The following is a 27,618-nucleotide window of genomic DNA, read 5'->3' on the forward strand; positions in this document are numbered from 1 at the left end:
CATTTTAGTTTGGATTTTCTTCCTGTAGTACAACCTTTTACCCTCTAGGAAATAGATTTACTGGAAGCAATGCATGAGATCTAATTACAGTAACACAGCAAGACTTCCAATTTAATTCCTAAATATAGTTTAACAACACTTACTTAGTTTTGTCTATATTTTCTGCATGAGTTGCTCACATTCAAAATTATAATATGTAAGTTTTCTTAAATTAATAGTCATAATTTGATTTTTTTTTTTTTAAAGCTTCATGCTAAATTAGCAAGCAATATAAACAGACAGTAATGCTAAGCTTTTAGAATAAATGTTCCCTAAAGTCCCAAATTAAATTAAATGTGCAAGAAATAAAGTGTTGTGGGATAGAATACTCTATATGACTATACCTAAGCAAAGCCAATGCTAATTGTGAGGAATTCCTTTATTATTGCTTGGTCATAAATTGCACGGTATGTCTGCTAAATGTAAAAAAAAAAAAACAAGAAAAAGGGGAGAGAAGAAATACAAAATGGAAAATAACACTGCTAAATAGGGACCAAAAAAAGTCCTCAGAAACACTTATATAAAGGCTTGAAATTAGCTCATCCTATGTCCTATAGTGTCTCACAGTTATATCCACTTAAAGATAGCGAAATAAGTCTGTTACCTGGACAGACTTAAATTTAATTTAGGAGTACAAAAATGGCAGAACAAAATATATGAGTAAAATAACTTGTGGGTCCCCCTGACCCTACATATAGTCAGTCCACCCCGATTAAGCAATATATATTATGTAAAAACGAAGGGGTGATAGACAGATCCCTGCAGAGATAATGTACTGCCGTGGAGGTAACTCAATCACATACACCCTACATACAGAGGCGGCTCTCTAATTAGGCGATTTAGGCGGCCGCCTAAGGCCTCGCGCTGATGGGGGCCTCGCGGCCGCCTAAATCGCCTTAGGGCAGTGTGACAGATCGGATCCTTGGTCAGAGACCGAGGACCCGACACAGGAGGGGGCCCGGCGGCTTGCCCTTAATGCCGCCGGGTGCGAGGCCCCTCCTATGCCTGCCTGGGAGAGAGCTAGCCTGTCTGCATCTCCGCCGAGCTGCAGACTGAGGGGGTCTCTCGATCTCACCCAATCAGAGCGTTGCCGCGGGTTACCACGGCAACGCTCTGACTGGCTGAGATCGCGAGACTAAACTTACCACGTGGTCTGCAGCTCTGCACCCGGCGGAGCTGAAGACCGTAAAGGGAACCCACCGGACCACCAGGGAAATAGCCTGGCCGCCCACTGGACCACCAGGGAAACAGTTGATCCTTAGGTATTTATGCTCCGCTCCCCACCCTGCCCTCCTACCATCCTCTGCCCCAGCCACCCCACCACCACTGCCCCAGCCACCCATTGCCCCAGCCACCCCACCACCACTGCCCCAGCCACCCACTGCCCCAGCCACCCACTGCCCCAGCCACCCAACCCCCACTGCCCCAGCCACCCCACCACCACTGCCCCAGCCACCCACCACCACTGACCCAGTCACCCACTGCCCCAGCCACCCCACCACCACTGACCCAGTCACCCACTGCCCCAGCCACCCCACCACCACTGCCCCAGCCACCCACTGCCCCAGCCACCCCACCACCACTGCCCCAGCCACCCACTTCCCCAGCCACCCACTGCCCCAGCCACCCCACCATCACTGCCCCAGCCACCCACTGCCCCAGCCACCCCAGCCACCCTCTGCCCCAGCAACCCCACCACCCTCTGCCCCAGCCACCCTCTGCCCTCCTACTACCCTGTCACTGTCCTCCTACCACCCCCTGCCCTGTCATAGCCCCCCCTACCGCCCCAGTCACCCTCTGCCCTCCTACCACCCCCTGGCCCAGCCTCCCTCTGCCCTCTTACCACCACTGCCCCAGCCACCCCACCACCCTCTGCCCCAGCCACCCTCTGCCCTCCTACCATCCTATGCCCCCTACCATCCCCTGCCTTGTCACAGCCACCCTACCACCTACTGCTCCCTACCACCCCGTACCCTGTCACTGCCCTCCTGCAACCCCCTGTCACAGCCACCCTACCACCCCGTACCCTGTCACTGCCATCCCACCACCCCGTGCTTTGTCATAACCCCCTGCCCCAGGGGAACCCTACCACCCTCTGCCCCAGGCACCCTCTGCCCTCCTACTGTCCTCCTACCACCCCACTACTCTGTCACAGCCCCCCTACCACCACCTGCCCCACCACCCCCTGCTCCAGCCCCCCCACTACCCTTTATCCTGTCAAAGTCTCCTACCCTGTCACAGTCCCCCACCACCTCCTACCCTGTCAAAGCCCCCCTACCACTCCCTACCCTGTCAAAGCCCCCTACCACCCCCGCTTTCTCACAGCCCCCCACCCTCTCACAGCTCCCCTACCCTGTCACCCCACACCCACCCAATCACAGCCTTCCCACACATGCGCACTGTCACAGCCTTCCACCGCACACCTTGTCATTCCCCACCCGTACCCTATCATTACCACACACACTGACACCCCCTTCACATACACTATCACCATTCCCAAACACTTTCAGACCCCACACACTGTCGCCCCCTACACCCAGCCAAACTTACATAACCCCTCCTAATCCTGTCACTCTCACCCACTGCAACCATACAATACTCCTTGCTTTGCCACACCTACCCTATTGCATTAACCCCCCCATCAACCCTGTCAGACTCACCTTCTCTTGCACTGTCACACTCACCCCCCGACCCTGTCACTCATCCTCTATCAGTCTGTCCCACTCACCCCCTTCACCCTGCTACACTCACCCTATTACATAAACCCGTACAATCCTGTACTCCAACTGTGCAACACTCACCCCAAACCCTGTCACACATAGGTAGACAATGTCAGATACAGTCATATATACATACACCGGCATATATATACATACACATACACGACTGCAAGGCTATGTAACCATACCCCTCAGTCATGTATAAACGATTTGCATAATTGCTAATTAAATTAGTTTATTGCAAATTAAGTTAGTTTGCATATTATGCCATAACTACAGTCAGAGAGATCATAAAGCGGCGGCACAGGGAGTGGCTACACTGCAAGCCTCTGAACAATGAATACAGAGACTAGCTCTCTGTATCCAGCGCTGCAAGCTCGTCCTTAAATACAACAACAGCACCTTATACACACAATGCAACCCCTATTTTTAACTTTAGGTGTTAGTGGGGGCCTCATGCTTGAGTTTCGCCTAAGGCCTCACAAAGTCTAGAGCCGCCACTGCCTACATATAGTCATACCACCCTGAGTGCGCAGTATATGCTATATCTAAACAAGGGGTTTGTAATATAGATTGTACCCTGCAAAGCTGCCGTAAACACCCGAACTGGCAGATGCACGGATCTCACACTTAGTGAAAAAACTGTCAGCTACAGAGAAACAAACTAACGTCTATGCAGTAAGTATGAACACCTGTATGTGGGTAGTGAGTGCCTCCACTGAGGACTCCCTCAACAATCTGCCTGATTGACAAAAGTAATAAAACGTGAGTCCAAAGTCTAACAGTGAATTCTGTAAACTTGCTATGCTATCTTTGCCTCAGCAGTATGTACTATGTCTAAACAAGGGGATACCTGCAGAACTGCTGTACACACTCAAACTGTCAGAAGGGCGAAACTGACACTTAGTAAAAATGCTGTCAGTAACAAAGTATCCAACTAACGTCTAAGCGTTAAGTATCCACACCAGTTTGTGGATAGCGAGTACCTCCACGGAAGACTCCCTACCCCATCTGCCTATTTGTCAAAGGTAAGTCAAAGTCTAACGGGGAATATACAAACTTGCTATGCTATCTTCAAAAGCCTCCCCCTATTTCCGTAATGTCTAGAAGCCTAAAATGCAATACATCCCAACACTCAAAATCCCCATCACCCTAAAGCCCAAAGTAAAGAAAAAAGGCGTTAAAAAACGCCTGACGCGCGTTTCGGTACTACTATATTGCGCTTTCTTCTGGGGCTAGTGAAAGTTGCCTCTCAGGACTCCATTTTATAAATCCGCGCCGAATCATTAGATACGCCCCTTTGGGTGAATTATCCAATCCAGGTAACAGACTTATTTTGCTATCTTTAAGTGGATATAACTGTGAGACACTATAGGACATAGGATGAGCTAATTTCAAGCCTTTATATAAGTGTTTCTGAGGACTTTTTTTTGGTCCCTATTTAGCAGTGTTATTTTCCATTTTGTATTAGTTCTCTCCCACTTTTCTTGTTTTTTAACATTTAGCAGACATACCGCGCACTTTATGACCAAGCAATAATAAAGGAATTCCTCACAATTAGCATAGTCTTATAGAATATTCTATCCCACAACACTTTATTTCTTGCACATTTAATTTCATTTGGGACTTTATTATTTTTTTGTTATTTTGCTCTATCAGCAAGTGTTACTCCAATACTTTGGTTCCTTTAGGGAACATTTATTCTAAATTCTTACTATTTAGGCTTAGGCCCTTAAAATTGGAGGACACATTCTAAGGACCTTACCTTGTTTATTTCTTTAGTAATGCTAAGCTAAATGTCAGTAACAAGATGAAAATCAAATTTTGTTTATTTCATAAAATAGAAAAATGACAAAGGAAGAAGCATATAAAAGCAATAAATGGTTTGGAACTAAATGCATTCGCAGATATAAAAAGTCACTCACAGGCAATAAAACGGACACTAGCTACTCATAAAATCATTGTGGCTTCCGAGGTCAGCAGCAGTACTGTACTATATAAACACAAGCCAGTGTCCCAAAGTGATGACTTGAAAGATTTGCCTTGTTCAATCAATGTATTAGGAATAGTCTCCAATGACACTGCAGTTTGTACAAACCATAACTGCCTAATATAGCCCAATGGTAAGAACCAGACATACCCATGCAACAAGTTCTATCTATGACAAACGTTTCAGAAAAAATATAAGTTGGGAAGAAATTAGAGACTCAAGGACTTGCTGTATATAATAGGTTATCAGCAGAAAGTATAGTGTGATGGAAGCTCATGTGCCATAGGCTTGAAGGCCTGCCTCCTTCCCACGGACTATGGGCTTGGTCTTAAATGAAGGGGTGACCCTAGTGAACTCCTAGCAGCATAACCACTACAGAGCGCTGTAGTGATTATAGTGCTTGGAGTGTTCCTTTGAAAAGAAATATCCTGAAAATGGAGTATGGGTATCATTGTTGTTTCTCAATGGTGAGCTTTAAGTACACAGGCTGCAATCAAAATATGAGAATATGAGAAACAGAAAGAGGAACCAATTTAAATAATGCTATCTGGGGCACTATAGAAATCTGAGATCCCTTTGCTATATTTGTGAAAACCAATATTAACTACAGAACACCTGTATTTTAGAACATGACCAAATGAACATCTGGTCATTGCCACTTGCTCTCCAAAACTTCCCTGTGAACTTAGATAGATGTTTTTTTTTTCACCAATCTTTCAGGGACTAAATACTATTTAAAAAAATATTTTAAATGATTTTCCAAATAGCACTACCATGATGTCACACATTTTAGTGAACAGCAACATTTTTACAAAGCTTTTTGCAGATTTTGTGGCCCAAATTCTCTCCCATCTAGTCATAACATCACAGTTTATGCTGTTACGAAGTGGGCATGAGTGACACAAAATCTCCCAAAAGATCTATTGCGAATTGACTCCAATTCTTTCACATCCTATGTCTAGATGTAGGATATAATCTGCATACACTGTAAAAACTGTAACAATGGGCGTCACAAAACTGCATTTCTACTCCCATTCTAGGGGTCTTCATCCTTTTCCCTCTTATTCTATCCTTACTGGATTATCACAAAGTATACTCTGGCTTCAATGTCTCGCCAGGTCTTATTCCTGTTTCTGTCTTTTTTCCTATGTTGTATTAAATGTGTAATGCAAGGCAGATTCTTTTTCAGGCTATTGATACAATTATATTTATTTTACTAATCTTTCTTTCTTTTCAGTTTGTTCAAGTTTATTTCCAGGGGGGCGTGTCCGGCTGCCGACAAGTATGGCCGCGTGAGAGAGAAGCTCCTCGAGGCCCGAAGCAATACACGGCTACAATAGGCATACCCCGCACATTACATCCCGCGATGGGGCGCACAAAGAAGCCCACTGAACCCCAGGGTACCCCTAAACAATCGGGGTCCAGGACCGAGCAGACCATCCGGTCCTACCTCACCACCCCGAGGGACCTCACCTCCCAGCCGGAAATGGAGGCCCTAAGTGAGACGACGGGCTCCCCGCCCGAGACTCCCGCGGAATTCTCCCCGGCCCCATCGGCTTCACCTGCATCACGGGGGACGCTGGATGGGGATCTGCGCGCCCTACTGCCCAATCTACTCACCAAGGCAGACCTGGAGGCACTCTCCGACCGCCTCTGCAAAGCGATCCGTGAGGAGCTGACACAGGTGAAGGCAGATGTAGCTGGCATGGATGCACGCCTCACAGTGAATGAAGCTGACACCAGAGCAATAAGGTCAGACATAGCAACAACACGCAACACCATACAGGGCTGTGAAGCCAGCCTGGCCCATCTAACCACCTGGGTGGATGACCTAGATAACAGGGGGCGCAGGCTAAACCTCCGTGTGAGGGGAGTGAGAGAAGAGGGCCCAGGGGAGAATATACCTGAAATTCTGCGCACAATCTTCAGCAATACCCTGGGAGGCCAACAAATCAACAGATTAGGCCTGGTCAGAGCCCACCGTGCCCTGCGCGCGCCACCTGCTACTGGCGAACAGCCACGAGATATTATTTGCTGTTTAGACAACTTCGCCTTCAAGGAAGATATACTGCGCAATGCGCGCCGCATGGGTACAATCCGCGTTGACAATCAGCAAATATCCATCTACCAAGACCTATCGCGTTACACCCTGCAAGCTAGGAAGGCTCTCAGACCGGTCACCGTGGCACTCCAAGCGGCGGGTATCCCATACAGATGGGGATACCCCTTCTCCTTATCCGCCCGCAGAGGCCCAAACATCCATGTCATCAGGGCCCCGGTGGACGTACCGGTGTTCCAGCGCTCCCTGGGGCTCCCACAGACCCAGGTACCGAACTGGCTGGACCCCCATTTTCTACAACAAGCGACAGGCCCGCCACCACCACCTATGGGCAGAGGCCAGGGCGGAGATAGGCCCCAACGCAACCGTCCGTGGCACCAAGATCCCACGAGATCAGAGGAATAGAGGATGCAACAGCGACACATGGACATGCTGGGAGGGGACGAACCGCTAACACATCTATCCAGCACACCCGTGAGTACTTTATTAAACACCAGGGGCCACTGACCACACGCACATAACAGGAGGGGTGTATCCTCCACTTGGGGAGGGGGTCGTATGGGAGACCGGGACATTGCTACACATGGGGTCCTGAGACCTGGGACATTCACACAGAGCAACTTGTGCTACCGCGAACAGGACGACTACAATTCAGACCAGCAGCGACCACCGTAGGGTGCTCTGATACCATTGAAGTCATTGGCGTAGTTGGCCGCCCAAATATGGCCTATCTGTATGGACAATGCAGGACAATGCAGGACAATGGGGGCAGGGAGGGTGTCACACAGTCGCATGGTCATTCTGGTTCCCCACCGCGAGGTAATAGGCCACATGGCCCATCATCTGCACATCACTTTACGGACACTGGGACACACGGAGGGAGGGCAACAGGAAACGGGCAAGGATGTGACAAACATACACCTGGGAGATTGGGGGGGGGGAAGGAGGGAGGGGGGCAATGGCAGACGAGAAGGCGGATGAGACGGGCGGGGAGGGGGATAAGGAGCAAGACCCACAGAATGGAGGGTGGGGGGATGGAAGAGAGTAGGGGGGGGTGGGGGGAGGTAAGAAACAATGAAGGATACAAAGCGGAGGGGGGGGAGAAAGGACACCCGCTAGAGGAGGGAATTGCTGGAGGTGGGACATCACGGGCACCTGTATGCAGACATATCCATAAAGGCACCCAGGTCGGACATATAGGGGGAGGTGGGGGGGGGGAAGTACTGCCCACAGGGCATGGGAACGACTGTAAGAGTTCAATACAGACACATCTGCTCAGGAGCAATCAGTGACGCCCAGGTCACACCCACATACTGCTACTGCATAACGCACACACCTGCACGAAAATAGGACCACCCAGGTCACAGACCCACCCATGCTTGGGAGGGCAACCTCGATACCCGCAAGACAACAAGCACCCTACCCCGACATACCTCGCAGACTACTCACACACGCACTGGCACCGCACGATACGCAGAACCCACAACCTGTGCTCAGATCAAGGGGCGACATGAAACACTAGGCTACCCACACACAGGCAAACCGAGACCTGCCCCACTACATGGACTCACAGGGGTAGCTTACCCAGATAGAAGTAGGGCCTACACGGGCCGCACTCTCACATTACCTGACAGACACCGATCCCTGTCATTGACGGCCGGACAGACGGCTACCCCCCGGCACCACTGAGGCACGGCTTGGACAATCCCTCCCGTCAGCCGGTGGCAAACGGGGGATACCCGCATACCCCGAAGGGTTGGGACTAAAAGGTACCCTCAACTGAGTAGAGTACCCCCGTCCAGGAGTAGCCCCGGACACCAGACTTTCTGGGTCCACGGACCTTACCACCGGGACTTCAGTCCACCGACCCAACAATACCTAAGGTCCCTTGGAGACCACGACACAGACACACGCTCACACACTCCTCATTCCGCCCCCCCCTCCCCTTGGGTTGTGTTCTTCTCTCTCTCTCTCTCTCCTCACCCTCTCTCTCTCTCTCTCCTCACCCTCTCTCTCTCTCTCCTCACCCTCTCTCTCTCTCTCCTCACCCTCTCTCTCCTCACCCCCCCTCTTACCCTCCCCCCCCGGTCTCCCCCCCATATACCGCCCGCCAAAGATGCCCCGGAGGGCCGCGCCGGCTATAGGTGACGCTCCCTACGTTGAGGAGGACCTGAACATCCTATCATACAATGTTCGGGGCCTCAATATTCGAGAGAAGCGATCACGACTCTTGCGGGACCTGAAAAGATACCGCGCATCGGTGGCCTTCTTACAAGAGACACACTTTCAAGAGAACCGAACACCATCCCTGCGAGACCATAACTACCCACTAGGATTCTTCAGCAACAATCCACACCGCCGCACACTGGGCGTGGGCATCCTGTTTTCCAGAAGGATCCCGTTCGTCGAAAAGGACACGCTTAGATGCCCCCACGGCAGATACATCTTTACGAAGGGGACCATCCAGGATCAGGCATACACCTTCGCGACTCTATACGCGCCCAATACCAACCAATTCGGATTCCTCCGCTCGGCACTGAAGACCCTGATGGGATTCGCGGACGGCACCCTGATCATAGGAGGAGATCTTAATCTTCCGCTCCATCATCAGGACTCCACAGCAAACCCAGCACAGCGGACACCCAATAGACATTCACGGACGGTACAACTGCTGCACCATCACCAACTTACAGACTGCTGGAGAGCGCTGCACCCCACCGCGAGGGACTATACGTTCTACTCCACGACGCACGCCACCTACACCAGGCTCGATTACTTCCTCCTACAGTATCACAACCTGCCTCTTCTAGTGGAATCGGAAATCCTGCCCATGACGTGGTCGGACCATAACCCCATCCGCATACGAATCAAGTCACCCCTGTTCCGACCCCGTCAGGTGTCTTGGCGGCTCAATGAATCAATCCTCAAAGACCCTAACCTGGTTACCGAGACTAAACAAACTATCCAAGACTACTTTCTTTTAAATGAAACAGAAGACGTGTCGCCCCTGCTATGCTGGGAGGCACATAAAGCGGTACTCCGGGGACACTTCATTGCGCGATGCTCGGAGATGAAAAAGGCATACAACCAGACGATAACAGACCTCAATAAGGACATTGCAGAACTGGAATGTCATCATAAGCGTACACTGAACCCATCGACCTATCGAGACCTCCTTCTCAAGCGCACCCACCTCACCGAACACTTGAACCGAACAATCCAACGCTCCTACCAACACTTCAAACACCGGGTATATGAACATGGAAACAGATGTGGGAGACTCCTGGCAACGCTACTAAAGAAACGCAGGAACCACCTGTATATACCCAAGATTCGGAATGCCACGGGACAGATATGCCACCTACCCAACCAGATCTCAGCAGCGTTCACCCAATACTACGAGGACCTCTATAATCTGAAACCAGACACACAGGCCAATGCGACGCCTCACAAGGGGGAGGCCATCCGCGCATACCTTGACACAGCAGGATTGAAACAAATAGCAGCCCCAGAACGGGACGAGCTGGAGGCCCCTATCACCGTGGAGGAGCTGACCTATGCACTCAGAAAGGCTAAGACGGGGAAGGCACCGGGGCCAGGCGGACTGCCTCTGCTGTACTATAAAACATTCATGCCGGATCTCCTACCGAAATTACACTCGGCTCTAAACTCGATCTTGGATGGGGCAACCCCCTCAACCCAATTCACGGCGGCGAACATCACCCTCCTCCCAAAAGAGGGTAAGGACCCGACATCATGTGCTAGCTACCGCCCGATCTCAGTCCTGGATGTGGACGTCAAGCTCCTGGCAAGCGTGCTGGCTGGCCGCCTGGCGCCTTTGCTTCCGGACCTGGTCCACCCAGATCAAACAGGGTTCATCCCAGGGAGAGAGGTTAGAGATAACACCATACGGGCACTGAACCTGATCTCCATAGCCACGCGATCCAAACAGCAGACCCTAATCCTCTCCACGGACGCCGAAAAGGCTTTCGATAGGGTCAACTGGGAATTTCTCTTCGAAACCCTACGCGGCCTATGCATCGGCCCCAAATACATACAATGGGTTCAGACGCTATACAGTGACCCGACGGCGAGACTCCGCATCAATGGGGCCCTCACGGACCCATTCCGAATACGCAATGGAACACGTCAAGGCTGCCCCCTATCTCCCCTGCTCTTCGCGCTGACCCTGGAGCCATTCCTTAACAACATCAGAAGCAACGAGGAGATACGCGGACTCAGCATTGGTCGCTCACACCACAAAGTCCTGGCCTATGCGGACGACCTCCTCTTCATCGTACAACACCCGGCTACGACACTGCGAAAGATCATGACGGAATTCGAAACATACGGCAACGTCTCCAACCTACGTATCAATTATACCAAATCAGAAATGTTAAACCTCAACGTTGGACACACCCAAGCGCAGACTCTCAGGCGCCGCTTTCCCTTCCGCTGGTGCACCACCAAGATGCGATACCTAGGGGTGTGGCTCACGCAGAACCCGGCAGACCTGTACTCACACAATTTCCTGCCGCTCCTTCAGACTGCGCAGGCAGAATTACAGGCCTGGAACGCATACTACATATCCTGGACTGGCCGCATCAACGCGGTGAAGATGACTCTTCTCCCAAAATTCTTATTTGTTTTCCAAACCGTACCGGTCGCGGCACCAAACAGCTTCTTCACATCCATCCAAGCGGCAGTCAGGCACTTCATCTGGAAAGGCAAAACCCCCCGAATAGCCCACTCCCAATTGACTCTCCCGAAACTCAAAGGGGGCCTAGCCCTCCCTGATTTCAAGAAGTATTACATCGCAACCCACCTCACAAGGATCATTAACTGGTCAACCAAGCCGCGAGGAAAACCATGGATCCAACTGGAAGAGGACAGCACTAACTGCGACCTGCGAGCCCTACCCTGGCTCACTAAGGAAGCTAGCCGACACGTACAACACGTGAACCCGTTTGTGAAGACCACACTCAGGATCTGGCACCAGACAGGGCCCAAATTCTATCTTACGACGGACCCGAGTCCCCTACTTCCCCTCAGAGGTAACCCGGATTTCCCAGCAGGGGACATGGGCCCAACCCTGCAATCAGGGCTCAATAACGCGCTGCCTCGGATAGGAGATGTGCTAACATCCACGGGCGCAATACACCCAATAACCACCCTATTTCCGGACCAAAGACATACCCTATTGCACACTATGGCACGTGAACAACTACGGCGCTACACACGCTCAATCCCCCAACAACCGAGCCTTATACGGGAATGTACGGAGTTCGAAACCCTATGCAGAACGGACACACCGCCCCCCAGGGCGATCTCTCAAATATACACCTCGCTGGCAACCGGACGGTACCTCCTGGCACCGCCATGCATTAGGAGATGGGAAGAGGACCTTGAGGAGCCACTCACAGACACAGACTGGGATAAAATAATTGCACTCATCCAGAAGACCCCCGGCTCAGCGAGGCTCCAGGAAACCTCATATAAAATATTCACGAGGTGGTACGTCACTCCAGCAGACATTCACACCAGAGACAGCTCAAAATCAGACACATGCTGGAGATGTGGAAGAGAGGCCGGGACGTTCTTACACCTCTGGTGGGACTGCACTCTCATTAGACCATTCTGGGAAACGGTGGGACGAGTGATCACCGAAATTACGGAGGAATGCCTCCCAATGACGCCGGCCCCCTTCTTGCTGCACCACACGACGATGCCCATGCAGGTATATAAACGATCAGTGATACCCAGGCTCCTCAATGCAGCGAAAACAACAGTCCCTATCTTTTGGAAACAACCACGCACCCCCCCACTCCGACGATGGGTGGAAGAGGTGGAGGACACCCGGAAATATGAAGACTTGAAGGCAACCACAGCAGCGACAAAGGAAAGGTACACGAAGAGGTGGTTCTACTGGATGAAATATGTCACCTCAGACGACTTCGTAGCCCTTTTGACTACATCAGACTTTAGGGAGGAGCAGACAAGGAACCAAGGAAAGCCGGCCACCGGTGATGCGGACGGGGCGGGGCGGTCTGGGGCGGAGAATGGGGATACAGATAGGCGAGGCGGCAGGGATGCCCGCACGCCCTGATGCCACTATCTCTTCCAGCCCCCCCCCCCTCCCACATGCCTTGCCTCCCTACTTCACTATGTTTCTCGACCCATCCCCTTTCCCAAATCCCAGACCCTCACACCCACAAACACGACATAACTTGGACACACATAGCCACCCAGATACTGGAATCGGAACCGAACTCTACGACAACTATGCTACGTATGATTAAGGCACACACACAGACACACACAAGACAAACGTTTCTCATTTTGTTTATATAATGATCACCTATAAGGCTCTTATACAATGGCAAGTTTCAGAATACAAGTACCTGACTCTACCTGTGTTGCTCACTAGAGGGGGCTGAGAGAACACATGCTCTCGCGCAACCTATGCTCAAAGAGCTTTTACTACTAACTTCCACAGCATTGTCATCAGCCAACATATGATTGTTAACTGTACAGAGTTCACTTTGTTACCGCTTTGTTACTGTTATATTGTAACTGTTGATTAGACCTGTTGCACTGGACGGCTCACCGTCATACAACGCTTTTCCATCTGAGCTAAGCCTCTACGTAGGCATACACAGTCATAAATGTAAAGTACTTGACTATACGCACTGTTCACAAAAATAAAAACCATTTAAAACAAATTTATTTCCAAAAATAAAGATTGTCAAAAACAAAAACCCGTGTCAAACCTGTGTCAATGGACCTCCATGTTGTAAATCCCTTTTTTTACCAATACCCAATAAATACAATTTATGGAACATTTTATCCAGTGAGAGGTGAGGAGTCCAAGAGTGGTATATCATATTTTACTAGAGTACTCGATGGCCAATCAGAGCCATAGCGTAACCAACCGTATAACTGTTACCTCATAATAATGATAATTGTGTTAACTCATGGATGGGTTATATGAGTTCTCATATGTTTTGGGACCCAATGTAACGACCTTAATCCATGACCTTAAATACACTTGTTCCATCGGTTTTTAGTTTTTTAAGTCATACATACAGTGCAATGTAATCTGTACAACATATAAATCGGCACTTACAGCAGATATAATGCAGTGTTCATATTATAGAGTAAGGCAAACAAACAAAACTAAACTAAAACATATCAAAACCAAATGCGATAGCACACTTGAGGTGATCTACGGTACCCTGGTAGACCTCCAGGAAAAATACCCAACACCTAATCAACCCATCACACCCACTGTGTCACAGCCATATCCCCACGTTTTGAGACCTCTCTGACTTGTACAATAACTATGGTCGCCATGCCCTATCAAATTTATTCAGTTGGAAAATATTCTCGTTACTTTATAATATTGTTTAATCCCTTAGTGACCAGAGCGCTTCTCAATGTTCTTACCGTTTGGGACCAGGGCTGTTTTTACATTTCTGCGGTGTTTGTGTTTAGCTGTAACTTTCCTCTTACTCATTTACTGAACCCATACAGATTATATACAGTTTTTCTCGCCATTAAATGGTCTTTCTAGAGATACCATTTTCATCATATCATATAATTTAATATAAAAAAAATGATAAAATATGAAAAAAAACAAACACACTTTTTCTAACCTTAACCCCCGGTATCTACAACCGCCAAAAAACACCCATATTAAGTAGTTTCTAAATTTTGTCCTGAGTTTAGAAATACCCAATGCTAACATGTTCTTAGCTTTTTTTTTTTGCTAACTAATATCTGTCAGGAATCTCTGAATAACCCTTTAGACTCTTTTCATGCAACCATTTTACCACCAATCTATGTCAAATTTTAAATAAATAAAAATAATAGGTGATTTTTTTGACACACATAGCAATTAAGGAATACATGTACTGAGAACTTTAAGGGTTACTGCCAAAGAACACCCCAATATGTGTTCAGCAACATCTCCCGAGTACAGTGATACCACCCGTGTATAGGTGTGTCGGGTTCTCTGGGGGCTAAAAGACCTTATTTGCAGGGTGCACATTCCAGATTTTCAACTTGGAATTTTCACAGCTGGTCATCATGCACCCATGTCCTATTTGGGACATTTTTTAAGCCGGCAAATGTAATATGCCCCCATCAAACCATATATTTTTTAAAAGAAGATACCCCAGGGTGTTTCAAATGGTGGTATTTTAACACTTTCCATACACCAATTCTAGCACCAGTTTTTGTCAAACTTTTGGGTAGTCATTTGTTTGTGTTATTTTTCTCTCACATTGTATTTTAGGCATGGATTCTCAGTTCTTGTAATGTGTTGCTGACAAAGAACACCCCAATGTGTTCAGCAACATCTCCCGATTACAACAGTGCCCTCAATGTACAGGTTTTATTGGTTTTTGCAAACTTACAGGGGTTTAAATTTAGGGCTTTCCCCTTTTCCATGTTTGCACATTGAAATTTGCCAAATTGGTTTGCTGGGTTTATGTTGCCTTTGAGACCGTATAGCAGCCCAGGAATGAAAATTAACCCCATCATGGCATACCATTTGTAAAAGAATTAAACCCACATTATTCAAAATGGGTATGTCCAGTCTTTTTTAGTAGCCACTTAGTCACAAACCCTGGCCAAAATTAGCATTTATATATTTTTTTTGTTGTTGCATTTTTCACACATTAACTGCCATTTCACCGATTATATTATCAGTATAATACATTTTACTGCTCTAAAACACTCATATTTCTGTAGAGTAATGTCTCACAAGTACATTACCCCTCAAGTACAGGTTTTAGGGTGATTTGGAAAGTTTCAGGGTCAAACATAAGATTTGCCATTTTCTGTTTTTGGAAATTGTTATTTGCCAGATTGGCTTTGTTGCCTTTGAGACGGTATGGCAGTCCAGAAATGAAAATTAACCCCACCATGACATACCATTTGAAAAAGGAGACAACCCAGGGTATTTAAAATCGGGTATGTCCAGTCTTTTGTAGTTACCACTTAGCCAAAAACGCTTGCCAAAGCTAGTGTTCATATTTGTTTTTTGTATTTTTGTACACAAAAACTGCACTTTTACTGGTGATTTCATCGTCGTAATAGGTTATACTGTTTTAAACACTCATATTTGTGTTCAGCGAAGTCTCCCGAGTATAACAATACTCCCTATGTACAGGTTTTATGGTGTTTTGGAAAGTTACAGGGTCAATATAGGACTTGCCCAATTCAGTCTGCCAGATTGGTTTGCTGGGTTGTTTAACATTGAGTTGAAGGATGGTGCTAGTAGACACTTTAACCACTTCAAAGATATGAAGCAGGTATAGTGCCTACATTGTCCCTTTAAGACAGGTGACTTTAAGTAGCCTGGTATATTTTAAATTGTATATTGTATAGTGTGCAGACTGAATATGTAATGCTATATTGTGAAGTAAAAGAACATAGAAGTGATGAAGCGAAAACTAGATATACAAGTGATACATTTAAAAACTTTGTTTAAAATTAAGTTCTGCCATTTGCCATTGTCCCCAGGTTTTCCATACAGTATTATTTGTTTAGTAAATTACCCTTCCATTTCTAGAATAAAACCCATTTCTCACCCAGGTAGGGAGATTTTACAATTAACCAGCAGCGATACATACCAATAATGGGAATTTAAATGTCAGCAGCCATCTAAACATTCTATTCCCCTTATTGTATGGACATAGATAAACGCAGTACTGCACTACTGCATTGTGCAGAACCATAAATCATGACTTGGTGATGGCTCCAATGCAGTTATACCAAACATCCTGCACGTATGGACACATTATAAAAAAATCTACTCCTTACAGGTGTACATACAAATACAGTAAACGTTCTCTCATTTTCAACAATCTGGAATTAGCACCCTTGGATCAAAAAAAAACATTGAAAACCAGCTATAACTTGTGTGAATGTGTTTGTTATCAGGTATACATTAACATTTATATGAAACCGTTAGCAAATAGTTTCAGACCAGACGAACATTGCAAATGAATGAGGGAAATAGAAACATTGTTAAATGTATATTCTTCTCTGTAGCTTTCTCTATGCTGTCTGCCAGGTGCAAAGGGCAGAACATTTAAGAATTATTACCAGGAAGTTAAAATGGAGGCACTCAGTTAAAAGGATTAAGGGGTGTGTATTTCTACATTTAATTTTATTTTTCACACCTCAAAAATATATATTTGTTTAATATAGGGATAAGTAAACATAATATTAAAAATTCTGTGATGTGACAGTTTCCCTTTAAATAAAAAAAAAAAGAAACGTCAGACATTCCTACTTAATTTATAATTTGATTACATTATTCATTAAATACTTGGCTTTATTCCCCACCAGGACTTGGCTCAGAATTTGCCCTAAATCTCTATTAAATGTGCTAGAGCAGCAGTTTTAAGGCATGAGTCTGCAAGTCTTCAAAACAATCAGCTCATCAGACAGGCCAAACTTCAAAAGACATACTAGGCTGGATTTGGCCCATTCATTTAATGCATTACATAGATATTGCAGAGAAGGTATATATTAAAAAAATAAACAACATCATTTTTACTCTGCAAATAAAAACAAAACCCACCCAATCATGATAATGTTTATGTAAATTAACACTCCGGGCGCCATAACAACTTAATTGAGATTATATTTTTATGGTGCAAGGAGGTCCCTGGCACTTCCTTAACTGTAGGGGTAAAACCGTTCACAAACGGTTCAACATCAAAGTTGGCTTACCAGCGCCGTTCCTTGCTGTCCCCATCAACATCTGGTTGCTGAAATTCAGCTAAAGGAATTATGGACTGCTGCCGTCAAGAGCGCTGCTGATTTGAACGGTCAACTCTAACCCAAGCGCTGACCGGGCCCCCTGACAATCCATATCCATTGGGTGGCCCTGACAGCATGGGCCACCCGATGGACCCCTTAACATGCGGCCCTGGCGGTTTCCCGCGTGGGCCGGGGCCACAAAATGTGACAGTTGGTACCCGGTCGCGGGGGTCCGCAGTGCGGCCGGGCCCCCAGGAGTGACGGACCAGGTCGCAGCTGCGACCCACGCGACCGCGGTATGTACGCCGCTGCTACAGCGTCCCTCTGCCACCCCCCTTTCCCTTCAAAAACCAAGGCAAATAATTGGCTAAATAACGAGGCCTTCCCCATTAAATCAACACTTTCCGATGGGGATTTAGAAGTGCGAGGACGTCTAGCTTGGTTTCACAGAGTCAAACTCTGTGAAAGGCCAGGAAGCACCTCTAGTTACTGTCTGGTAGCCAGCCACTAGAGCAAGCATGTCAAACATGTGACCCGCAGGTCACATGCTGACCACAAGGACCATCTTTGCGGCCCAGCGACCCGCGAGTACATGCTGGTGTTATAGCAGAGTAGGCACCTGCTTTCCCCATATTGCAGGTGCCTACTCTGCTAAAACTTACCCGGCCGGGGGGGATGGCCAGCAACTTCAAGGGAGCTCCGTGTTCCTGCTCCTCACTGCTCCCTCGTGCGCGCCGTCTGTAATGAAGCCGAGCACCGGAATATGACGTCATATTCCGGCACCCGGCCTCACTAAACCGCGTGAGGGAGCAGTTAGGAGCAGGAAGGACCCCAGGGAGATGCCCCACATCGGCTACAAAAGGTAGGGAGCAATAAAGAAAAGTATGTGTGTGCAAGAATGTGTAAGTGTGTGTATGTGTGTCTGTGTCAGTGTGTGTCTGTCAGTGTGTCTGTCTGTCTGTCTGTCAGTCAGTGAGTGTGTGTGTGTGTCTGTGTGTCTGTCTGTGAGTATGTGTGTGTGTCTGTCAGTGAGAATGTGTGTGTGTCTGTCAGTGTGTGTGTGTCAGTGTGTCTGTATCTTTGTGTGTCTGTCAGTATGTGTGTGTGTGTCTGTCTGTGTGTGTGTTTGTGTCTGTCTGTGTGTGTGTCTGTCTGTCAGTGAGTATGTGTGTCTGTCTGTCAGTGTATCTGTATGTGTGTGTCAATGTGTCTGTATGTGTGTGTCTATATGTGTGTGTCAGAGGGAGGATCAGATTTGGCACAGGGTGGTAGAGCGGGGTGATGTGGTTTAGTATAGGGGGGACTGGGATTTAGTAGAGGGGGGTGCTGTGGTTTAGTAGAGGTGGATGCTGTTTTTTTTTTATACTGTACTTTTTAAAATAAACCTACGTTTCTATGAAAATTTAAGGTATTTTTTTTTGTGGCCCACATAAACTTAAACCTTGTTTATGTGGCCCGTGCCAGACTTTGATTTTGACATGCTTGCACTAGAGGCAGGCTTAAAGAGACACTACAGGCACCAAGACCACTTCAGCTCATAGAAGTGGTCTGGGTGCACTATCCCTGTCAGTTCAACCCTGCAATTGTAAATATTGAAGTTATTGAGAAACTGCCATTATTATCTTGCAGGGCTAACCCCACCTCTAGTGGCTGTCTACTAGACAGTCACTAGTGGCACTAACAGGTCGTTAGGCGACATTAGGTCACCTAACTGACGCTGGATGTCCTCACGCTCTGCATTAGGACAACCAGTGTCAGCTAAAGCCCCAAAGGAAAGCATTGATTGAACTATGGGGTTGTCGTGCATGCGCTTTAGGTCCCCCTGCGTCACCCGACATCGGGGAAAAAACGAGTGAAGGCAAAGTCTGACCCACTTGCCGAAGAACATCAGTGCTGAATTCAGGTAAGTAACAAAAGGGTGTTTAACCCCTAGCCTATGGATTAATTTAACCCTGCAATGTAAAAATTTTAGTTTCTCTGAAAATGCAAAGTTTGCAACTGCAGGACTAAAATGACCTTGACACTGCACTTTAATGAGATGAAGTGGTCAGAGTGTCTACAGCATGGGTCCTCCAACTCCGGCCCCCCAGATGTTGCTGAAATACAACTCCCATGATTCTCTGGCTATCCATGTAAGTCAAAGAATCATGGGAGTTGTAGTTCAGCAACATCTGGGGGGGGCGGAGTTTGAGGACCCATGGTCTATAGTGTCCCTTTAACTCTTTTTCCACCACCACAATAGATTACTTTTTCATTATTAGGAGATTATTGTTTGGGTTCCATGTGTTATCTGTGCATCCTCTTTCTCCTTTATTAGTATCACCAATTGGGAAACAAACACACAAACAGGGCTTTTCACTAAAGTGATAATTCAAAGTGAATTTAAACTGATTTTCAAATTTAACATAAAGCTAAATTAGAAAAATCAGCTTTGCTTTCAGTTGGGCTACACTGGCCTGAAATTTGAAATTCTCTTTGAATTAACGTTGCATTCTTAGTTTAGTGAATAACCCTGAAGGTGACAGCTCAAAAGTTAAAGGACCCACAAGCTAATACAAATATAACATGACACAGCCTTTGCTTAACTGATTTGTCTAAATGGAGTAGTTGGATACCCAAAGAAAGGGGAAGCAACTGGGTGTGTGTCTGGGGGCGACCAAGACAGGGGGTAACCCTCACATACATGTGTTAGTTGAGAAGTAGACCTAGATAGGTCAAGCGAGATAGGGCGCCCCCTAGTGCATAGCTATACATATGTACAGTGAATTATAAAACGTAACCTTTAATGGTGGCTGTTGAATAAAAAAACCCCTTGTGGAGAGTTTTAGACAAGAGAAAATAATAATAAACTTAAAATAGGAGGATGAGTGTCTGGATTGGGGATAAATATCCTAGGGGTGTTACCCACAGGATGTAAAGCTCAGTACAGCTACAGATCCCCCCAACCTGTATATTCCGTCTCACAGAAGCAATCCTTCACGGGATTGTATAATGTAAAAATGAAAAAGTTAAACCAATCCTGTAGTCACTATGTACAGTCCCAGTGTGGTGCTTGCTTGCAACACCAAGTATATATACACATGGGAAAACCTGTGACACAAAATAGTGACAGAAGCGGTTTTATCAACAATGTAATCGAAGGCTAGTCAGAGTTTAGCAGATCGATGGATACAATGTAACAATCTGTATACCATCTACTGCACTGCTGTTGCTGGAGGACGGGAACAAACAATGGGAGGGGAAAACTTCAGATCTATTGGTCAGTTCTCCACAGAGATAAACCAGCACGGAGAATGACGAGATCTGACGAAAAATATACCAAACAACCCCGTCACCCACGATTTCCCCGTCCCCTTATTCAAATCGTTCAAAGGTGCATAGCCCAGAAAAACTGACTAGCTAATCTTCCAAGGAAACTATACAGGTCGGTTCCCAGACTTGAACTATCCTTCCTACTGCTACCTAACACGTGTTTCGGCGCTACAGAACGCGCCTTCGTCTGAGGCTAAACAGTGGGTCAAGTCAACGGGAGCTCCTTAAATAGCCCACTATACTTAGTACATGCTGGGGGTATGAGTGCAGCGTTCGCGCCAAAACTGGTCGAACACCGGTAAACCCCGCCCTTAGTGACGATTCCTGTTCCGATTGGATGTCTGGATCGTGTGTCTATTAACCATATACTTGCTGAAAATATCTGGCCGTTAGGTTAGACACAACAAAATCCAGACGGATACTTGCAGGATAAGGAGCTCCCGTTGACTTGATAATAGATCTGAAGTTTTCCCCTCCCATTGTTTGTTCCCGTCCTCCAGCAACAGCAGTGCAGTAGATGGTATACAGATTGTTACATTGTATCCATCGATCTGCTAAACTCTGACTAGCCTTCGATTACATTGTTGATAAAACCGCTTCTGTCACTATTTTGTGTCACAGGTTTTCCCATGTGTATATATACTTGGTGTTGCAAGCAAGCACCACACTGGGACTGTACATAGTGACTACAGGATTGGTTTAACTTTTTCATTTTTACATTATACAATCCCGTGAAGGATTGCTTCTGTGAGACGGAATATACAGGTTGGGGGGATCTGTAGCTGTACTGAGCTTTACATCCTGTGGGTAACACCCCTAGGATATTTATCCCCAATCCAGACACTCATCCTCCTATTTTAAGTTTATTATTATTTTCTCTTGTCTAAAACTCTCCACAAGGGGTTTTTTTATTCAACAGCCACCATTAAAGGTTACGTTTTATAATTCACTGTACATATGTATAGCTATGCACTAGGGGGCGCCCTATCTCGCTTGACCTATCTAGGTCTACTTCTTAACTGATTTGTCACAGATGTTAAAAGTAATAAAACACTCTTTATATCTGACTTTTCTGCAATCTTGTCCTACATATTTTCCATTGCCTACAGGGAAAACAAGAATTGTGTTGTACTTATGATATATGCAATGATCAGAGTGAGGAATGAGGAAGGAGATAAGGACAGGCTACTAGAGAGAAAAGGGCAATACATTCTTGCCATGTTAAAGTGACAATTTATTTTATAGAGCTGCTGATACGTGTTGTAATTTAAACAAAGGTGTTAATTATAGACTTTAGGGGATTCCTGACTACATTTAGATATACATATATATATATATATAACGTCCCAGAGAAATTTACTCAGACGGCTTTCAGTCCCTGAAATGTTGACTGAACATTTGCACAAATAAAGGATATATTGCACAAGACTACAAGCCCTCTGAGTGCATTTCTCTGGGACGTTTTATTCGGGCAAAAATTTCTGTCCAAGAAATTGTACTCTGTGAAGGTCTCTGGTTATTCACAAATGTGAGAATCCAAGCTCAATTTCAAATGTAAGTTTTGCTATTCTGGCCTTAAATGTGAAATCAACTTTAATTTCACTTTGAATTCTAACTTTCGTAAATCACCCTGACAGTTGCAAATGAGTTTTAATTTAGACACTCTGAACTCTGACAAAAAAGGCATTTGTAATGTAATGCATGAACATAGAAGCTATTTTTTTCTAAAGGTTTCTAGGTAATCTGGAGGTCTTTTTAAATGTTTTATTGTGATGATACTACTGTGTTTGTACATACATTTTCTATGTACAATATATCAATGAGCAAGTACGCAAGGTAGGATGTCAGGCTTCAGGGTGCACTACCCCTTGCTCTACATTCTACCTGTGGCAACAGGGTATTCTTCAAGTCATAGAGCCTCGGTGGATGGTATTCTAACCATTTATAAGACCATCCTGCTAAAATGCACTGAGTGCATGCACAGACCAACAGAAAGAACATTGCAGTATATGGAAGTGTGTGTGACTGGTCAAACCTGAATCCCCACATTGGCACTGAGTATTACTTTAAAATCGTGTAGCTGTACTTTAAATGTTATTGATATTGTTACCATATAAAATATTTATATAAAAAAAAAAACATGCATGGGTTCCAAATATACATGAACTTAACAGATTACAGATGATTACATTTTAACAATGTATACCATTTATTGTCTTTATCTGTCTTTGAAATGTAGGGTAATAAAACCATAAAGTTTTGCTGTGTCTTTTTTTTTTTAATTAGGCCGCAAACATCATACAATCGGATTTCTTTAGGGTAAACCCTGTCAAAATTAATAAATATAGTACAGTTAACCCTGACATGGATTTACAAGTAAAGTAAATATATAATAATTTTCATTGGCGTAAGTCTGTGGACAAATGTGAAACTATGTAAAGAACTTCTACAAATATTAAAAAAGTTTATTTGGATAAACGAGTGAAGCTTGCAGTATCCATACATCGCCTTGATTTAATATTGATTTAATATTTTTTATTTTCTAATAATTAAATATTTTAAATAACCTTTTCAAACGTGTTCTCAAAATATTAAAAATATATTTTATAGAAAAAATATATGTACATTTTTTTAGAAAAATCAACATGTTAAAATATTTCTCAAAATATTAAAAAAATTTAAAAGCGTATCGAAAAATATTATATCTCTGGAAAAGCTTATGCAAAATTATTAAATCGGGGACATTGTAACGTGCCAGAGTGCTATTAGTGTGGTGTGATGTTTTACAGTGCCAACACAAACACATGTGCCCTTGGAATTAATGAGATAATGTAATTACCTCTGAGCGAAAGTGATGAGACCTCAGGATGGAATCTGGAAAAAGAGAAAAGAAACACACTATCAGCTTCAGTCCTTTCACTTTTGGGTTGGATTAGAAATAAATCCTCCTAAAAAAAAAGCATCATGCAAATCTGCTGGTTCAAGGGCACAGCTGGAAATGTACCAACTAATTAAGGAATGTGAGATGTTTCACTGTATACAGTGGGATGTCCAGTGGATAAGTAGAGCTGTCATCTCCAGACTGGCCAAATATCTCCCCCACTGAACTTGCTCCAATTTCAAGGAGGATGGGTGGAGACTTGTCTGCCGCAGTCCTGCTGGAAGTGTCCTAAAAATGTTTCTAAAATGAATCAGATCCTCTTAGGGGCTGCTGCCACATATACACTGTGCCAGCCTCTTCTTCGGCAATAAGCTGGGAAATCAGGTTAAGACACTGCATATTATTTTCCCAGGAGGGATCACATATTAGAATCCCTGGTGACTCTATGAAGTATAGAAAAGGTGAGGAGAAATGTGTCTGTAGAGGAATCTAAGGACCTTTAACTTGACATGTGATATTTAAATGTCTTTGACAGGCACCACACACATCACACACACACGAAACATGACATTAGATACTATAAAGGAGTTTCCTTACATGTCCTACCTCTGCTCCTGGCTCGACCACCAAACACTGTCTTGATGGGATATTTTTCTTTCTGGAGCTTGCGATGCCAGCAGAGAATGAAGGAGATGGTGGCTATGGTCCCCAACATGAGGAGCAGCAGGAGGAGGGCACATTGGATGCTGTACGGTCTGAGGAACACCAGGAAGGCAGCAGCTATCATAGTGACAGTCTGTAGGCAGACGCTGGAGGGGGGACTAGAAGGGGCAGCACATAGACCCCAGGGCTGGTACTAGAAGGAGCAGCACATGGACCCCAGGGCTGGTACTAGAAGGAGCAGCACATAGACCCCAGGGCAGGTACTAGAAGGAGCAGCACATAGACCCCAGGGCAGGTACTAGAAGGAGCAGCACATAGACCCCAGGGCAGGTACTAGAAGGAGCAGCACATAAACCCCAGGGCAGGTACTAGAAGGAGCAGCACATGGACCCCAGGGCTGGTACTAGAAGGAGCAGCACATGGACCACAGGGCTGGTACTAGAAGGAGCAGCACATAGACCCCAGGACTGGTACTAGAAGGAGCAGCACATAGACCCCAGGGCTGGTACTAGAAGGAGCAGCACATAGACCCCAGGGCTGGTACTAGAAGGAGCAGCACATAGACCCCAGGGCAGGTACTAGAAGGAGCAGCACATAGACCCCAGGGCTGGTACTAGAAGGAGCAGCACATAGACCCTAAAGGGTTTTTATAAGGGTAGCAGCAAAGTGACCCCCAGCCAGGCAGTAGCTAGAGAGAGCAGCACAGTTCCCGATCCAAGGCTGGAGAGATTATCCCACAGTCTGGTCCATGACTCAGCAGAGGAGAAGAGACACGCAGAGCATTCTGATCTCTCCCAGCACAGTGAATGGCAATGGAAGAGGCTAGACTGGCTGCTTGGATCGGCTCAGCTGTGACTGTGCTGCCACTGATGGAAGCCGGAGCTCTCCTCCCGGATCTGCAGCAGCTGACTGATCATGAATGGTGTCTGCGGATGACAGCAGCAATTCTCCAGGATGATGACTGGCGGGCATGTGAAGGAGGCGCTTGTCATCCACTGTGATTACCCCAAAGCAAAAGTTTTTCTTTCTCTATCCCTTGCCCAACTAGCAGCCTCAGCACCAGCAACTCCGCTGGTTTGGGAGGGGGGGAGGGGAGAGGAGATGCTCAGCTCCTCCTTGGATTTGCACTGGGTGACGTCACGCCCTCCCCTGTGCTGCTGCTGCAGAGAGAGGGGATATCACATGGCTGCTACTAGCTGTGTCTGTCTGTCTGCTCCATACTGCACCTGGAACACCCACATCAGCCCTCATACAGCTACACAGAATATACATGAGTCTTCATAACGATGTATCCTAAAATATATTCTACAAAGAACCTTCATTAGTGTCAAAGTGGGTTCCATTCCACTGGGGAATCCCACGCTACCCACCATCCCCTTTTATGCTAATTATTATCTGGTGAATGACAGCAGGTGATATTTATCAACATGTTGCTGACATTTTTTTTTATATATATATGCCATTTTTAACCAAAGACTACAGATTTCTACTCAGTTTAACTTCTGGTTTTCTAGCAACTGTAAATTTGGCGGTGTTCGCAAATGGAATTTTCTGAAAAAAAAAAAACTGATGGAATATATTATGAAGAATGTAATTTTTTAGATCAATGTAATAGATACAGTCAAAATAATGACGGAATTAAACCATAAACTTTCAGAATTCTTTGATAAATATCCACCCGAGTGTTCCGCCTGAAATAATGTAATGTGCCAGGGGTAGGCAACCTTCGGCAGCCCAGATGTTGTGGACTACATATCCCATAATGCTCTCACAGACATAATGCTGGCAAAGCATCAGGGGAGATGTAGTCCGCAACATCTGGAGTGCAAAATGGTTGCCTATCCCTGGTTTAGAAGTTATGATTACAGAATATAGACTTAAGGTTGTGCAGATGTCAAAGGTGTTCAGCTTGTGGATGACAAGGAGCTCAAAGCGAAATGTCCAGGTGATATTTCTAGAAGCAATACCAAACAATCATTTAACAAGAAGATCACACTCTGACTTGACCTTGGCCATCTCCTAATTTTGGCATAAACACCGCAATAAACATAAGCAATTCGCAAAAGGGTTTTTCCTTTTGGTTTAAGGTGTTGTAATATGACATCCATCCATAGCTTGTTTTCATGTGAAACATGTTTCTGTTATTTGTCATTTTGTGGTTAAATCACACAAGCCTGTATCTGTATGGCAAACTGTTTTTTGTTATTGTATCCTTTCCTCAGTGTATCTTGAGCTGTGAAATTTGTGCCAGATACACAATAGTAGCAACAAAAATGATCTTCAAAATAACTTGGTTATATTAAGTTAAACAGGACAGGAAATACCCGTGTCAGAACTCACCATTCAACAATGATGTTGCACCAATATGAACATAATAGAATTATATAAAAATGATACATTTATGGTCAAACATATTTTCTCTATGTTTAATCTTTATTGAAGTTTTACATCAAAGGAGCAAATGACATTATACATTTGACACAAAGGTGTAGCGATTGTGACAGTCAAATTCGAAAAAAACACAGGTTAGCATTTTTTTTTTTTTTTATTAATTCTTTATTTTGGTTGTGCAGGTGGTTACAGATTATTAACGGACGCCACAACAGCGTTTTTCAAGGTTACAGTAGTTAAGCAGTGGCATAGAAATTGCACATTTGTTATATTATGTAATGTATATCATGCTTAGCGAAACGGTTACGTTATAAAAAAAATAAAAAAAAATTGTTAAGTAACGTAAAGTAGAACAAGATGTTGAACAAAAAACATATTAATTAATGCTTGTCGTTGAGTATAACGGCATTTATGTTAGGCATACTGATTTGTATATAGGGCTTAAACTTCGCCAATGAGACCGTTCAATCGCTAAATCAGGGGATGGTCAGAGAAGGCAATTAGCGTGTTGTTAGCGGTCACAAGGTAACAAAGACATTGTGGAGGGTATCAAAAGTAAGATCCATACAGATTCAACATATGTCTGAACGACTGCACATTTTTTGAGTCATAGTAGGTCAAAATGTATACTAGATTAATATGCGAGGCTTAGGTTAGAGCAGACCTGTCCAATAATACAACTGTAGCTTACTAGCCAGATGCAGAAAAATAAAAAATACTACTCTTAGTGTGCGCAAGAAGATTTTAGGTTGTGATAAGCATACTATGTTAACTCATAATAGAATCA

The 27,618-nt window shown here is 45.5% G+C and overlaps 1 protein-coding gene across 1 annotated transcript in view; it reads right to left on the reverse strand.

Moving 5' to 3' along the window:
- Nucleotides 1-24,579, reverse strand: part of DST (dystonin) — a 592,252-nt gene extending 567,673 nt beyond the window's left edge. The window contains exons 1-2 of the mRNA XM_063442942.1: nucleotides 24,384-24,579; nucleotides 23,736-23,770 (exon numbers count right to left, since the gene is read on the reverse strand). Of these exons, the coding sequence (XP_063299012.1) occupies nucleotides 23,736-23,770; nucleotides 24,384-24,564 (216 nt within the window). The 5' untranslated portion in view covers nucleotides 24,565-24,579. The remainder of the gene's footprint in view (nucleotides 1-23,735; nucleotides 23,771-24,383) is intronic.
- Nucleotides 24,580-27,618: the final 3,039 nt, after the last annotated feature.

This window comes from Pelobates fuscus, chromosome 2 (genome assembly GCF_036172605.1).
Source record: "Pelobates fuscus isolate aPelFus1 chromosome 2, aPelFus1.pri, whole genome shotgun sequence".
NCBI lineage: Eukaryota > Metazoa > Chordata > Amphibia > Anura > Pelobatidae > Pelobates > Pelobates fuscus.